This window comes from Sesamum indicum, linkage group LG11 (assembly GCF_026168435.1).
Source record: "Sesamum indicum cultivar Baizhima isolate 11 linkage group LG11, ASM2616843v1, whole genome shotgun sequence".
Classification (NCBI taxonomy): domain Eukaryota; kingdom Viridiplantae; phylum Streptophyta; class Magnoliopsida; order Lamiales; family Pedaliaceae; genus Sesamum; species Sesamum indicum.
Genome location: NC_142667.1, coordinates 119,306 through 134,953, shown reverse-complemented (window position 1 = coordinate 134,953; position 15,648 = coordinate 119,306). Strand labels below are relative to the sequence as shown.

The 15,648-nt window shown below is 38.4% G+C and overlaps 2 protein-coding genes across 4 annotated transcripts; both read right to left on the bottom strand.

Annotated features, from left to right (window-relative positions):
* Positions 1-445: 445 nt before the first annotated feature.
* LOC105173056 (Protein kinase superfamily protein) lies at positions 446-4,230 on the bottom strand. Its single transcript, XM_011094702.3, has 3 exons — positions 3,196-4,230; positions 2,728-2,814; positions 446-1,943 (listed from the first exon to the last, which is right to left on the bottom strand). The coding sequence occupies exons 1-3, from the start codon at positions 3,986-3,988 to the stop codon at positions 874-876; spliced, it is 1,950 nt and encodes a 649-aa protein (XP_011093004.1). The 5' UTR covers positions 3,989-4,230; the 3' UTR covers positions 446-873.
* Positions 4,231-6,249: 2,019 nt separating this feature from the next.
* On the bottom strand, positions 6,250-15,068 carry LOC105173131 (protein LATE ELONGATED HYPOCOTYL). Of its 3 annotated transcripts, none has more exons than XM_088875472.1 (8): positions 14,783-15,068; positions 14,543-14,568; positions 14,042-14,227; positions 13,826-13,937; positions 13,526-13,587; positions 8,973-9,194; positions 6,962-8,446; positions 6,250-6,867 (listed from the first exon to the last, which is right to left on the bottom strand). In XM_088875472.1, exons 3-8 carry the CDS (start codon positions 14,078-14,080, stop codon positions 6,463-6,465), a joined length of 2,325 nt encoding a protein of 774 aa, XP_088731598.1. In that variant the 5' UTR covers positions 14,081-14,227; positions 14,543-14,568; positions 14,783-15,068; the 3' UTR covers positions 6,250-6,462. The 3 variants fall into 3 exon arrangements, with proteins under 3 accessions (XP_088731598.1, XP_088731597.1, XP_088731596.1); XM_088875471.1 differs by having other exon boundaries at positions 14,042-14,211; XM_088875470.1 differs by having other exon boundaries at positions 14,042-14,568.
* Between the last annotated feature and the right edge of the window lie 580 nt (positions 15,069-15,648).

Genomic DNA, 15,648 nt, shown 5'->3' with positions numbered 1-15,648 from the left:
TCGTTACTAAAAAGATCACCATTGATTATTCTAAAACTATAGGTCTATACATTAATCTTGATTCAATGATATATTTCTACATGTGCATTGCACACGGTATTTTCTAATTAAATATATCTATCAAGATTCAAATCTAATGTTGGAAAAGCATGAGCGTCTTCGTACTGTATTACTTTTTGTAGTTTCGTCAGAGGAGGCTGGCAAAGAGCACTTTGGGTGTGGTAAAAAGTGAAAACAATATTGGAGGCTTATAGCTAGTTAGGATGTTTCTTTCCCTTGTCTTTAAAGAATTTTAAATGATTGTATATGGTTAGAGAATTTTATATGTTAGCCATTGTGACATTTTGTTATATAATACGTCACTCCAAACTCCAACCTCAACCCTTGACTTCATGCTATCAAACCTATTCTCAATTAGAATTTCCCAAGCAACGAAGAAGGGATTATATCTATGCATATATGTAATTGTGGGGTCTAACAAAAAATTCTACTAACTCTAAAAGAAAATAAACCTGATGACAAAGGTTGTGACGCTCCGCTATGCCACATGCACAATCCAACAAGTCAAAAGGGAGATGTGTTGTTTTGCCGGTTTATAATATATACTTAAAAGAAGAAAACTTATAAAGATCAGCTTCATATATCCTCCAAAACTTTGCTAAGGTTCTGATTCCTGAGACACATATAGACATGGAGCGCAGTAATTCTTACTGTAGCCTTTTGTCAATGGCATATGTATAGGACCAGAAATAATTTTGTGTATTTGCTCAATGTACAATCGTAGAAGCAGCATCTGACCTGAGAGTAGTTCAAGAAACTCTGCAACAAACCTTTTGCGAGCAACTTTTGACACCAACTTGTGGAATGGTTGTATTAGGGCAAGTAAATAGAATCTGGTGACATCGATATCATTTGAAGCAGGCTTGAATTGGAAAATGTTTCCTCCAATGCAGGTCCTCTTCTACTACTTCCATCAACACTGTCTTTTGTGATATGCACCAACTCCCTTGCAACGTCTGCCATACCAAGTTTTCCATCAGCACCAAACAGTAAGCACCTAGTTGCAAGGTCAGCAATTATTTCTATCTGCTCCCTCCCAAGTGGTGGTTGCTCATGATAGTACAGACTCGGATCCACAATCTCTTCTAGCTTTCCGTTCTTTATCTTTTGCAAAGCTATTGTTGAAAAGTTGACCATTGTGTTGCCTGTGATAATTTCTAGAAGGACTACACCAAGGCTGTAAACATCATTCTTCCTGCAATGTGAACCTTCAAACATTTCACTCGGATGATAAATTTCCTCATTGTCAGTATTATGTAGTTCAAAACCAGCAAGTTTCACAGAGAAATCCGCATCTAAAAAGATGCAACCTGATTGAAGATCATGGTGGAAGATAGGAGGTGAAATTTCATGGTGGAGGAATGCGAGAACGCATGCAGTTTCAGCAGCAACATTCAATCTTCTGTACCAGTCAAGAGGTATCTTCTGATCTCTGGCACGAATCAAATGCTGCTTAAAGGTTCCATTTACAGGATAATCATATACCACCAGGGGAGTGTAGCCAGAGTCTATGGACCATCCCATAATGCGTGCAAGGTTTCTATGTGAGAGAGCAGACAATGACTCCACTCTGAATAAAACTCGAATGAGGTCTCTTTCACTCTCACACTGAATCCTTTGTACAGCTACATGTGATCCCCCCATAAGGACTCCAGCATAGAGTGTTGTCTTAGCGCCATCAAGAATTTTCTGCCCGTCCACAAACCCTTTGGTGGCTTCCTCAAGCTCATGGTATGTAAATAACCGGGACCGACAAGCTTTCTGAGACAAGATGGCACTTTGGCAATGGGATTGATCGGAGACAAACTTATCTGACCTAATAGGCCGTTTTGAAAGACAAAGTGCCGTCATGCAGACAACAGTCAGAGCTGAAATTATTACCACTGCATCACAAGGTCAGTTTGTGTGAGCTTTTTCTGATCAGTACGAAGTGCATGATCTGTGATATTCACACTTGAATACATGAGATTTTCTATATATCACTGTTTAGGTTACAATTTTCAGTAATTTTACTTCTTTACTTACTCTGTTCGTGTCCATCGATTTGTCTTTTCATTCCCCGCATTTGAACGTTTAACATGTTTATCATCAGCATCGACATATATTTGTTACTAATACATTTTAAAATTAAATGATCATGCAATTTATAAAAGCACAATATTTATTAAAATTATGACCAGAACTTTGTTAAATTTAATTCCATAAAATCAAAAATAAAAAAGGAATGATAACAACAATAAAGTGAAAATTTGATCTAATATATTCTTAAATTAAGCGCATGCTTAGAAGCACATTTGAAATCAAACTCTATTTAAAAAATGCAATCTTTAATAAGTGTTTTCAAGAAGATTTTTTATATTAATGAAATATATGTTTGATTAAAATACCACAATTCTCATTCCTAAAGATGTGATAAGTACATTTTGGAAAAATCATTTTCACTCATGAAAATGGACTTCTAAAGATTTGATATGTTCGAAACGTCCGTTTAATATCAACCACCAAACCTTCAACATTTTTTCAAACGGATTTTCAATTTAGAAATTCATTTAAATTATTTCGAAAGAAGCTCTAAATTTATCTATTGTAAATTATATTCTTTGTGCAAAAGAATGTCTGATTTGGTTTACGTATCAGGAAAATTAGGATTCATATACACGTACGCACCAGCTAAAATTATTGCCTTCTTTCTACCATTGTTGTTCCGGCGGTAACAATCATGCCCGTGAACTTCCTTTCCATCCTTCAAGCAGGCTGTCAAAAATATGTTTAAGGATATTTAAACAAAAAATGAAATGAAGAATGTGTAATCATATTGCATAATATCATTTAGATAATAGTAATGAAAGTTGCGCAAGAGAAAATAAGACAATTCCACTTGCCTAAATAGACTTCAGATTTATCAAGTAATGCTGCTGATTTACCAACAATACAGACTTTGGTAAAGCAACAACAGCCAACACCTGGGATCAGGTGTGGAGAATTCATATGCTATAGGCCGACCAGTTTACAGCATTATTCTACCAAAAACTGAGAGCAAAAGTCTCATAATTACTCTGCTTGTAAGGTTCTAAAATTTTATTGTCTTGTTATTCATTCATAGATATCGTCAAAATAAATCATAGTGAGACTCACATTTGAGGCATCCAGCTCCAACAGGGAACCCATCACCGAAAAATCCGTCGGGGCATTGACATCTGATGCCGGATGCAACAGAAGTGGCATTGAGGACGTCGGCATTGGCAGCACAAGTGGCTTCGGTTGAGTTTCTTGGAACAGCCCATTCCAACTTTACACCACGCTTGCCAATTCTGCTTCCGGGCAAAACAATCCAAGATGAAAATCCTCTGCACCCGAATTGCGAAAACTCTGACAAGCTATCACCTGGGCGCCAGGCACTCCGGTCGGACAATGGATAACAGCAAGAAGGATAGCCGCCAGCTTGCCCCTCGCAACCAGGCATTAGTGAAGTTTTCTCACAGTCTGCTTTGCACAGAGAAGAGTCCTCACAGTCATACAAATCGAGCACATTGTCGGTGGAGATGCCAAAGTATTCATTGCCGGAGAAGGAGAAGGACTTTAAGTCATTGTACTGGCGACACATGGAGGTGTTGGGGAAATCAACTAATACCCCGTCAGGTAAGAATTGGAGTACACGATAGCTCCCGGAAGCAATGTTAAGGAAAAGTGAGGAGGAATTGACGCAATAAAGGCGGAAAGCATCTGAAAGTGTGGGGCAGGAAGTAGCATTGAGGTAGAATGGGAATGGTATCTGAAAGTTGCCGCATTTAGTTGTGCATTGGTTTGGATTCTTTAAGTGGGGTAGAGGGTCTTGTGCTTCGATAACTGGCCGGAAAGAATAAGCCGTGGCTATTAACTGGCTGAAGATTAATGAAGTAAAAAGAAACAAATGAAGGACGAGGGACATGGCAGTAGCCGTGAATTAGCACTAGACTGCAGCTGACTGGCAGACGTACGTATATCAGAATGGTTATTGGAATTAATTATGAAGGTAATGTAGAAGGATCAGGAGAATGATGAAGGTTGGATGGGGAAGGTGAAGGCATTGAAGTGAGGGAAACGAAGACGATTGGTCTGTGGAATGGGATGCATCCGTACCTATGCAATTGTGCAATTTGCGGGCGTGACGGAGTTGGAACTTGGAAGGCCCGCCACCAGACTGCCCACGCGTCTCTCTACATATTTTGTATGGATCTACCATGTCGTATATGCTCGATTACACCTTTATTTAACTGTCATCGAGATACGATGAGTTGGGAGTTCTCCAATGTTGCACGACGTGATAGGTTGTATGGGGGTAAAACAGTAATCTTCGTCAGCTAATGTGTGTGGCTAGAGCCAGAGGATTTCACTTTCCCCTGCAAGTAGCACAACTGGGTTGTATGCGTCCGAGGGAGGTTGGCCAAGAGATAGATGGATGCTGCTGCTGCGATGGGGGGGGGGGGGGGGGGAGGGGGGGGGGAGTTTGAAATCCTGTTAATTACAATAAACGTCATGCTAATTTCAGCGGTTATACTATTACTAAGTATGCTAGAGAATATTACTTTACTCTGACACTGGATTGGCAGTTCAAGGCGGAAAGGTGTCATATATATTTGCAGTCATTCTTAGTCAATTGGTACTCTACTGGCTATTTGGAAAGAAGCTGTTGTATATTGCTGCCTTAGGCTGGCTTCAACCAATTGAAGCTACTTTACCTGGACGCATTTCAGCTGATGAAGCTAGATGTATTATGGACTATGCTTGTTCGTGTGCAGACCAGTGGATAAGTTCCAAGGATTTGTTACTGCATTGCTGATATATGTTAAAAGCGTGGGTCAAAGGAAGCAATTTTTTACACTGTAACTTTGATCTCCACTAATATTTATGCACTCTAAACAATGTGTATACACCTGTGCCGGATACAATGGAGAGTTCAAGGAGCACTTAAAGTTAGCAAAGATAGCAGGGCTAAGGCAATCTGGAAATATAATTTCTCAGTATTTGTCTTTATATTTGTTGATTTAACCCTTGATAGTGAGGAATTGAATTAACTGCAGATTGATAAATCAATAAATATGTTGGACAGTGCCAGCAGCAGCATATTCTAAAGCAAAAGAAGCAAGCTCCTGTATGATCTCTCAAACAACTCTTTTCATTGTCTCCAATATAATTGATAGGGCACGGAGTGAAGTATACATTGCCAAACTTGAGTAAAGAGCCGTCCAGCATTATTATGAAAGTGGCATATGCTTTTCTTCAACAAACACGTGTCAGACTCTATACTTGTCTGTTTGAAAACTACAATGAATGGCAGTTTGATCAGTGGCATGTAGATGAATATATCTTATTATTTGCATGGCCATTATTGAACAGTCCCGGGATTATTGAGCAGATAACAAACCGTTATCTACCGTATTAGGTGACTAGAAATGTACCCACATAATCCGTTACTTGCAATTGCTCCTTATATTATGTGCAGCAGAGCACATAGATCCTAATGCTTTACCCTTAGGGACATGAGTGAAGTGGTTACATTTTAAAATTCATCCAACTTTATAGCCTCTTCATCAATGAGGCTCTCACCATTCAAATATCCTGTACTAAAAGACCATTCTATTATGATGGCAGAGCATCCTTGTCAACTTGTTCCATAATATCAGTACAACTTGCAGTTGTAGCAAGCGAACCATGGTTCTTACGAGCTGTTTCATTAAGTCTTTTCAAGTAACTTGATACAAGGCTACCACTGTTTCCTTAAAGTTTGCATGATAAGTAAACGCCAAAAAGGGAATGTTATGCTTGCATTTAAAGCAAAAAATGGAACTTTAACTGTTAAAAGCTTGATGGCTGAATTGCAAACAGAAAGTATGTTCACTGCGACATGACGAATCCTGTTAGCAACCATAGTCATAGTTAAATGAAATAACTACATTTACACCCTTGATTTTATAGTTTGTTTGCACAAACTACCCTTGCTTTGTTTGCACAAACTACCCTTGCTTTTTGAATCAATATCATTTATACAACCACCATTACTCATCGAAAAATTACACTTACCCCCCAAAACGTCAACATCATCACACAAACTAATGTCAGATATGGTCTCTGTAATTACGCGAAAGACAGATAGTTTCTGTAATTATGCAAAAGACAAAAAGAACTAAGATTTGTTTCCACACATGATACTAGAGGTAAAGTTGCCTATCAAGGTCCATTCACTTAGAATAAATATGTCCATCCAAGAAAGTTTTGAATTCCATTTGCATGGTCCTAAATAGTACACACAACTACACGAAGAGTATCGTGCTCAAGCAATTAAAATCAAACAGAATAGAGAATGAACTGAAAAAGTATGCAACAACAGATGGGCTGCTCTAGATTGGATTCCCACTCTGAACGTTATGTAGAGGTCTCTCCTTCTAGGCGCAACCTCTTGGGACCTTTCTCGTCATCCTGACTATTGGCTGATACTCTACTCTCCTTGGCCTCCACTGAGCATCTCTTATAAGGTTTAAATCCAGTTCGATGAGCTTTCAGCTTGGCATGTCCAAGTCCCAGATTTAGTAGTCCATCCTCCTTGTTCTCTCCAGTCAACAGGGCATTCTCTTGTACCCCTTGTTTCTCAGAAAATGTGGCCCATGTCTTCCCATTAAGGTCTAACTGAAGTCCATTTTCAACTTTTTCCTCCGGATTTTCTTTATCCTTGATAGAAATTTTCTTGCCCTTAATCTTTACACCATGTGGAGGTGAAAAACTCTGAGGCAATACTTCTCTGGAGAAGAGTGCCTGAAATGCCAGTCGTCCCTGCATGTGAATTGGTCAGGCAACACAAACAAAGATGGCAATGTAAAAACAAATAAAAAAACACTCGACTCATAAAGGCAGAATTTTCCAGTACCTCTTCCGATACTTCCTTCCAGGAATCATTCATGTTGCTGGTACTTCTAAAACGTCGACTAAAGGGGTCACCAACAGGATGAACTACACCAAGTCCTTGTGAGTCCTCTTTATCTTTCATAAGCTTTTCCTCTTTTCCCTTTGTGTGCTTCTCCAAAGCATCCGCTTCTACTTCACTGCTGGAAGGTGTGTTTGATCCACAGGAAGAACGGTCCACCTGTTTTTTGTTCTTGGACTTTGCATCATGCAGCTCAGCTGCATCTGCAATTTTTTCTGTTTCATCAGCAGCTAACCCTAAATTAAGTTTTGCACCTTCAGTTGCTTCAGAATCTGATGTTGACAACGTTGGTGACTTTGCACGGGAATGCTGTTCATGCAAAGCCTCGGAGCATTCTGGTTCCAGTTGCTGACCCCGTAAAGCAGGATCAGGACTGTTTTCTCTTCTTTCACTGTTCACGGCTTTCCCTTGGCTGCTAGCCATTGGAGTGGCAGATGCCGATGCAGGAGAGCAGGTAAAGCCAGGGTGAAATGGAGCACATAAAGGAAGTAGGCCATGGGCGGCCCACCATGCTGTTGCAGCTGCTACAGTAGCTGCAGCAATTGCTGCCATACTAGGAGCTGAACTTATCGGCCTTGATTGAAATGTCCCAGTTTGAGCTGTAGAGGGTTCAACTGGAGCTTCCATGTTCGCACATGGCCACAAAGTTGAGGCAAAACTAGCTGCAGCATAGGCAGCAGGATTCTGTGACAGAGCAGATACAATAAGACTAGAAAATGTAGATGACATGTGCAGAAAAGAGCGGTAATCGTCTTGATTCTGGATTGGAGTGAAGATTGGATGATAACTAGGAACTGACTGATGAATGGATGATCTTGATGCATTACTAAAATGTTCCGGAGTAGCAGATGTAGCTGGATTCATGAAAAGATTTTGATGACTGTGAACTCCACCCATTTGATGAAACATAGATTCTGCATATGACATATCTGGGGAGATACTTTGACCACTCATCCCTAAGCTCCCATCAAGAATGTGCACAGGAACATGGCGGGGATAACTCTGTGTGGCTTGCACATCACTAGTTGGCAATGTATCAACAGCTTTCTGCTTCTTCAGCTCATCTATTCTTCTATTATTCAAAGATTTCTCATGTAAAAGGTATGGATCGACGTCGTCTGAAATGTTGGATGGGGCACCATCCTGAAGCAGCTCTTTGCTATCAGACTTGTGTGTCCGAAGTCCTTCGGCTTCGATAGTGACCTGAGATGCAGTGGTTTCATCCTGATTACGTGCTTCTTTCGACAGTTGGACATATTGCCTAAAAGTACATGATCTTTTAGGTGCATCACATACTGACAAGGAGGTTTTGTTCGCTGAAGATGGCGATGCACAACAAGCTTCCTTGAGAAGAGTGAGAGCCTCAGTGCAATTATCCTTTTCTTGGTATTCATTACTGTTCTCTAATTTCCCGTCATCAAAAGGTTTCTGGCAGAAGGCAGAACATGACATCAGAAGACAAAAAGATGCCATTCAAGTGAAGAATCAACAGACAAGAAAAGCAAAAGGAGGGATTGCTGTTGAGATAAACCTCATCAAATTCATTAAGTGTCATTATTTTTGTTCAGACATGTGTCTGTGAGAAATTTTTCAGAACATAATTCAAACACATTTTGCTACTCCTAAATCACATCAATTATAGTCATTACGTTTTCTTTCTTACGTAACACCTTCCACGCATTATGTCAACTTTCATAACTAATTTTATCTCACACCTACAAAAATTATTTCTACCCCTTCTGTATTTCTCTCATTTCCTCATTTTTTCTCTCTAACATGAGAATCATAAACAATCACAGAGCATTTTGCCTCACTTAAATAAATAGGTATAATGAAACAGCAAACAGAACACAACCATGAAGAAACTTGTGCAGATCATACATGTTAAGAAATTGAAAGATGGAACAGTAAATAAAATAGAAAAATAAAATGGCTAACACAAAAGGTGGCATACCTCGGTTTCTTTCTCCAATTCTACTTTCATATTAGACAGGCACGTCGAAGAAACTGGGTTTGATAATTTCCCATCCTTCAGTCCCACCTGGGAAGTACGCACTCCCACACTTGTCTTACGAGGGTAAGGATTACTAGGTTTCTTTTTAGGCCGTGGCGGAGGGATTTCAATGTCAAGAGTGTGCCCTATTGGAACTCCTTTGACAAGAGCCTCCTTTTCCAACTGAAGTGTAGAACATAATTTAGGAGTCATAAACACAATATCATGCTATATAATCTAAACGTAAAAAAAGAGCAACATATTGTAAACAGAGAAAATAATCTGGAGTATTCTTCAGGCCTGAAACATGAAGAAAATTAATTGCTAAAATAGAGTTATCCTGCAGCTACTTTTTGACAACCCAAAAGAGTTCCACCATACCAATTAAATAACTAGAATGAAAAATGGTATTTAGAATTGATACAAGTTTGTCCATCAAACAGCATGCTATAGATTTCTGCAACCAAAAATACAAAATCAATTGTAGTTTTCCCTGGTTATGGATTTAAATGGAATAGAGTCTGAAAATATGAATGCTTTTTATGTATCTTGTTTCCACAATTTTCCACTGTTATGGATTGTGGATCATCAATGGGCCTTGAGGATTGACTTCATGAGGTATGCCTTGCAAACTGGAGAAGAGGCTGGCTTATCCAGGCAGGTGTTTGGCGAAACCGGCCCCTTATTCTCCATGGCTGATTGCATCTCTCTAATAGGTCTTCACTTTTATAAAACTCGTCAGCAATGAGGCTGTCTGTAACAAAATCCACCCGTTTCGAACTCCATATGTGATCTTGCTTTACATATGCATGCATGCATCCATCATTGCTTACCTCTTTCATCCAAAATGTTTATGAGACCCCAAAGCACGTTAATATGTATATATATATATATATATATAACTTCTCGATCAAATTGCAACTTAAATGACTTCATCCCATCCAGTTTTATTCTTTTCTCAACATGTATCTAACTTTACAAGTATGAAATTTAGTATAGCTTGGAGAATCTATGATGATCTATGAGCCATGACGATTCACAGAAATGTTTAGAATTCCTTCCTCCACTCGGTCCTGAAACAAATTCAATTATATATCTTTAATCATTATTTGACGGTACAAGTGTTCTATATTTTTTCAGGTTGCAGGGGAAGGAGACAATTATTTTATATTCGAGTTAATTTATAGTTATCTTCCCTCCAAATAACTAAATCACCAACTTATGCCATCTCTCTACCACAATTACAAAAGCCTTCCTTTTAATTTCCTCACGTAAAAGATCCAGAAATTAATATGAATTGACCATTTTTCCATCAACTTTAGAAACTACAAAAAGGGTCAACTTATTAGTTTCTTAACGAAGATTCTACTCTTCGTCTTTTGAGAATATTTATATTAAAGAGGTACATTTGTAGTGTTTGTACAGTTGGAAGAGTGTTCCTGTATATATCCCTAACTAAATTTTATTACAGTAAACAATTTATCATAAAAGAACCGAAATGTCATTATTGCCCTGCATCTATCAAAGAGTGTTTGGGTCTAGAAATTGGCCATTTAGAATAGACGTTATCCTAATTTTGTTGTTGTGACTATATTTTAAGAAAGTGAAACCAACAAACCATCAACATTCTCCCTGGCCTTGTCTCCACCACCACGTATCTTTCTATCTCCAACTCTATTCCCTCTCATCACCATAACCATTCGCTCTTCCCCCTCTCCTCCTCCCCAATGACACCCATCTCTTCTCTCACTCCCATCCACCACTTTCTCTTCCTCCCTTTTTCTCTTTTATTGCCCAACCTTTCGTCCTGCTACCTTCTCCTTCCTCTTTCCCTTACTCTCCCCCTTGTCTGTCTCACCATGCTATCACGAGCCCCCCCTCCCTCATCTTCCCCAGTGCTGACCTCAAAAAGATACTAAAAGAAATAACGAGAAAGGAAAGAAAGAATTATCCGAAAGAAAAGAAAAAATGAGATAGAGAGACATTCTTTAATACTCAAGATTAAAATGTAATCAAATTATCTACTGAAGGTGCCTCTCATTTTAATATTGTAATCTTATAACACTATAAAAGATACTGAACAAGTTCGTTTCCTTTGACAAGTCTAAGATAATTTGCAGGTCTACCACCTATGGGATGACTAGAAAACAACCACCAAGAGCTAATTTTTTATCCTCAAATGACTAATCTCTTCACCCAATATTTATATTTAGGAATAGTGTCTCATTCAACTCTTCACATTCTACGAATATATTTACTACACTACACCACCTCTAACTTTAAATTCATATCAAGTGTATTTTGGTCAGCAAAATACAATAATATTAGAGTAAAATGATAAGTTCATTAAAACTTTTTCCTAATGACATCCTTTTTTTGTTCTAACAATTGGGATAGTTAAGAAGTTGAGGTTTTTGTAATTATGTAAAAGGGGAAGGAAGAGTTGAAAACCTATGATGAAAAATTTCACATTTTATGTTACTGGTTGTGCAAAAGAAAATGGTTGAGCATTCCCCAATTGAGATTGCAAGCCTTGAAATCACTGGATTTTAAGAGATAAAGAAACACATGATGTAAATGTTTCACAATCTGTCGCCAATATAAGGACTTGGCATATCAAAGTGATTATAACCATTACAAGCAACAGAGTTATAGAGTAAAGTTGTCTTCATGAGGTAGTGAAAGAGGAAGAAACATTGATTTTCTTGGTTGATTTAGGTACAACTCTATTGAGGAAAATTATGTTACCAAATGCATATAACTCACCCACATGAGAAATCATTACATGTCATTACAAATAGACCTATATCCATCCACAATGATTAGATCAGAGTTATTGAACCTACTGCACAAAGAAATGGTTTTTTCTTGATTCAATGTACATCCCCCACATCCACGGTAAGCAGTAACAGATGGCAAAATTCGAAAACCACTCTCTGCAAAATATGGTGGAACTTCTAACTATCATGCCATTTATTAACCAATGTATTCCTTTTTACCTTTCAAGTCCCCAATAGGAATTTTGCAACTCAACATATTAACGAGTATAATTGAAATTAATATGATCAAACATTAGCTAAGTTGTTGATTACCCTTTTGTAGACAATTCATTAAGCGACCAAAATAGCATCTTCATAGACTTCCAGCATATCAGATTTATATTGCCACATATTTGAAATAAGCACCAAAGAGTTACCTTCAGGTAAGTGAAGTTTAAGACAAATCATATTGCTGTTAGAATATATGTTAGTATAGTTGAGATTTCTAAGTTTACACCTATAAGATTCAATGAATTTTAATGCCACCTCAGAACCATTCACAAACTCAACTCTTTCTCCTTGGACGCATTCTAAGCAAATTGCTTTAGGAGGAGACTGGACTTGCCTCCATACCTCCGTTTTGGAAAAAGCCAAATTACAATAGGTTCTATATTCTCCCCATAAAGTTGGAACTCACCAGAACCAACAATAATAACAAATAAGATAATGATCCTGTATATATTGTGCCTAAAACATCAAAGAGTCAAGAAGGTCTCCCATTCACTTTAAAATAACATTTCATACAATATATCGAGAAATGATCGACATATGTGTAAAGTCAATTCATCATATTATGCTAAAAGTTTCCTCTAAAGCACCATTTGGTTGGGGGATGACATTGGAAGTGATAAATATATGTTGGATATACTTCAGGCCAATAACATACACTAACTTAATTATGATGTTTGGTAATATTACAATGACACTTACATTAATTTTTCTCTCGCTTCGACTTTTCCTGATATTTGCTTTTTCATTTTATTCCTTATTTTCTGTTCGTTTTTTCCCTTCTTTAGTCTTCCCCCTTCTCCCTTCTGCTTTCAACTCAGCACACAAGTACAACTTCCATTGTCTTTTCCCTGACGATCATATCTTCTCTTTCCATTATTTTCTCTTTCCAACTTTAGAAACTTGACTAGTCTCCATCCAAAAGATCATTTGGTCTCTCACATCCATAATCCCAACTTCTAACCAAAGTTTGCTAAGATCTTACAAAATACTTTCAGGCTATGGCCTGGACATAGTTGCTCTAAGAGGAGAGAGTAGTAATTCAACTAAAGTCTCAATATCAATGAAGTTCAACCCCTTGCTCATGTGGCTTGAGCTCAAGTCTGGAAATTCAAAAAAGGTTCAGCTCAACGTAACTCATTTGGACCCTCAAGCATCTAGAGTAGCACTGATGTGGTCTTTCATCAACATAGAACCAAATGGCACTCTTTAAAATGGTGTCTGAAACTCAGAAATGAATCAAGTATAGTAACAAATTTCCAAAAATTCATATCAAAAAAGTATTCCTACAGAAAGACAGCTTCAGGCAATATCACACTTCTAGGAGTGAGAGCACAGTATGTTTTTCTGCCAACTGTTAACTTATGCATTTATTATATGAAGAAGAACAAATAAACATATGCATATTCCAGGCACATACTTTTCAAGCTTGAAAGCCAAGATAGCAAGAGAGACAATATGATTGACCTTTGTGAAAAATTTCTGTGCATGACTCCTTATCTGCACAGCAGTCTTAGTTCCTATATGTTCTGCAGCACCACCAGATAAAAGACAAAAGGAAAGCGACAGTTGTCTAATCAAAAGAAAATGTATTCAAAAAACTCCTAAAAGGAGAAATACATCCAAATCACAGAAATAAACAATTATCTGGAAAAGTTCCATGGTGGATTCATTACATAAGTAAGCGTGTAATCAACGAGAAATAGTTTCTGGTTTTGAATTAATCAGGGTGTGAGTCCCAGATAAAATAAGCAAAAGAATAGTGACCTTCTATACGTTGCCAAGCTCGGCCATAGAGCTTGAGGGCTTCTAGAAATCTATTATGCTCCTCTTCAGTCCATCGCTCACGCTGCTTTGTGATTGTATAAGGTTTCCTTGTCTGGCAATGAAGAACAAATATGATGGCTCTTCACTATGGAATTGTGAGATGTAGAGAGCACCTTAAGAAACTTCTTAAAATTAAATCAGTGAGGTTAATGAGACCTTAATAACAAGGTCTTCTCCAGAGGAATAAGGGTCCATCTAAACAGAGGACCAGGGATGCTTCAGATACAGAGGACAGTTTCGTTCATTGCTTCTAACAATAATGCCAAATAGCTTGGCCGTGGTGGTAGGGGTATTTTTGAACGGGACCTGATAGAGTAACACTAGAACTGCAAAAGAGAAAAACTTGTAACAAACAGATTAGTCGATATCTGCGTCTGGTTCCGATCAGCAATTTTTTATAAACACTATTTTTCTCTTTTAATTCAGAACTAGAGTAATAATAGAACGGAGAAATTGGAAAGAAACAAATAAAATAATAATTTTCAGTGTTTTCTTTGGCTTTATTAATGGAGCTAGGCCGTTAGCAAGAAAATCAAAATTAGAATTGGAAACTGAGACAGAGAGAGAGAGAGAGGAGAGAGACGCATCTCTGAATCCGAAAGAAGTACAAGTAGTAGTAAAACAAGTAGGAGTTAATTCCTTATCCAGAATCCTCACCAAGACGAACCGCATCTTGCCTTAACCTTTGCATCCAATCCAGAAAAGCAGGAAACGGTGCACAGAGAAAGCAAAAGACGGAAGAAAAAAAAAAGAAAAAGAAAAATGGTTCAATCAGTTAGCTCAAATAGACTGGGGACTCAGTGAGCCACCATAAGTGTCAGTAACATTGCCGTCAACAATCCACTAAAAAGTAGTAATAAAAATAAAAATAAATAAAAAAAAAGGCTTAAAATTTACCTTCGAAGATAGCCATGGCGCGACAACACTCTGTAAGCTGTTATCTTTATCGGATCATGCATGAAGTGGACTAAAATGGAGACTCATAAATGGTGGATCGGAATCTTCAGCACGCCACCGCAGAACCTCAAGCAGATATGGAAAGGCGACTAACCGTAAGAAAATACTAATCAGAGAATTAATGAGAAGCAGTTCAGAAGAATCAGAACAGAAGAGAGAGGAGAGGAAGGGGGGAGGGGGGAGGGGGGAGCGAACAGAAAGAAAGAGAAGAGAAAATGGTTACACGGTTGTTTGTTTTTCAATTTTTGCAGGGAGGAAAAACGAGAGCCACTAGTATTTAGTGTGGATTTGATTTAGGAAAAATGAAGAAATTGGGGGTTTTATTTGAGGCTGGCGAGCAGCCAACATCGGGGAGAAAATGGGGCTAGGGCAAGAGGATGGCGCCATGTGGCAGAAAACTAGTGGCTGAGGAGCCTGCTCCAGAAACCCCCCGACCCCGCTTTGCACTTTTTATTGTTTTCTTTTTTTACTAGAAATAAAGCGTGCGAGAGAGAGAAAGTTGCAAACTTTTCCTCCACCACAAACTCGGCGTTTGGCACAGAATCGGACCGAGTTGCAAAAGCTCTGCTCGGACAAGCCAACGCGGGATGGGACCCACCACATCTACGTGGCGTCCTCCGCTTTTTCTAGAATATGTCGGCGGCGCACTCCCCTCCCCCCCCCCCCCCCTCTCTTTTCACCGGACAAGCTTTTCTTTTCATTTTTCACTTTTAGACTCCCCCATTTTGTCAGAAAATTATTACAAAAATCACCCAAATGTACGTACAAATTATCCATAATACAAATAATAACAAAATAGTTATGAA

Excerpts from the sequence above, each read along its gene's own strand:
- LOC105173056 (XM_011094702.3), bottom strand. The coding sequence starts at position 3,988 with ATGTCCCTCGTCCTTCATTTGTTTCTTTTTACTTCATTAATCTTCAGC. Across the intron at positions 2,815-3,195 it reads TGGAGCTGGATGCCTCAAAT|CCTGCTTGAAGGATGGAAAG; the intron begins GTGAGTCTCACT and ends TATTTTTGACAG. Across the intron at positions 1,944-2,727 it reads GAAGGCAATAATTTTAGCTG|TGGTAATAATTTCAGCTCTG; the intron begins GTGCGTACGTGT and ends CTTGTGATGCAG.
- LOC105173131 (XM_088875470.1), bottom strand. The coding sequence starts at position 14,080 with ATGGACCCTTATTCCTCTGGAGAAGACCTTGTTATTAAG. Across the intron at positions 13,938-14,041 it reads GAGAAGACCTTGTTATTAAG|ACAAGGAAACCTTATACAAT; the intron begins GTCTCATTAACC and ends CTTCATTGCCAG. Across the intron at positions 8,447-8,972 it reads AATTGGAGAAAGAAACCGAG|AAACCTTTTGATGACGGGAA; the intron begins GTATGCCACCTT and ends GCCTTCTGCCAG.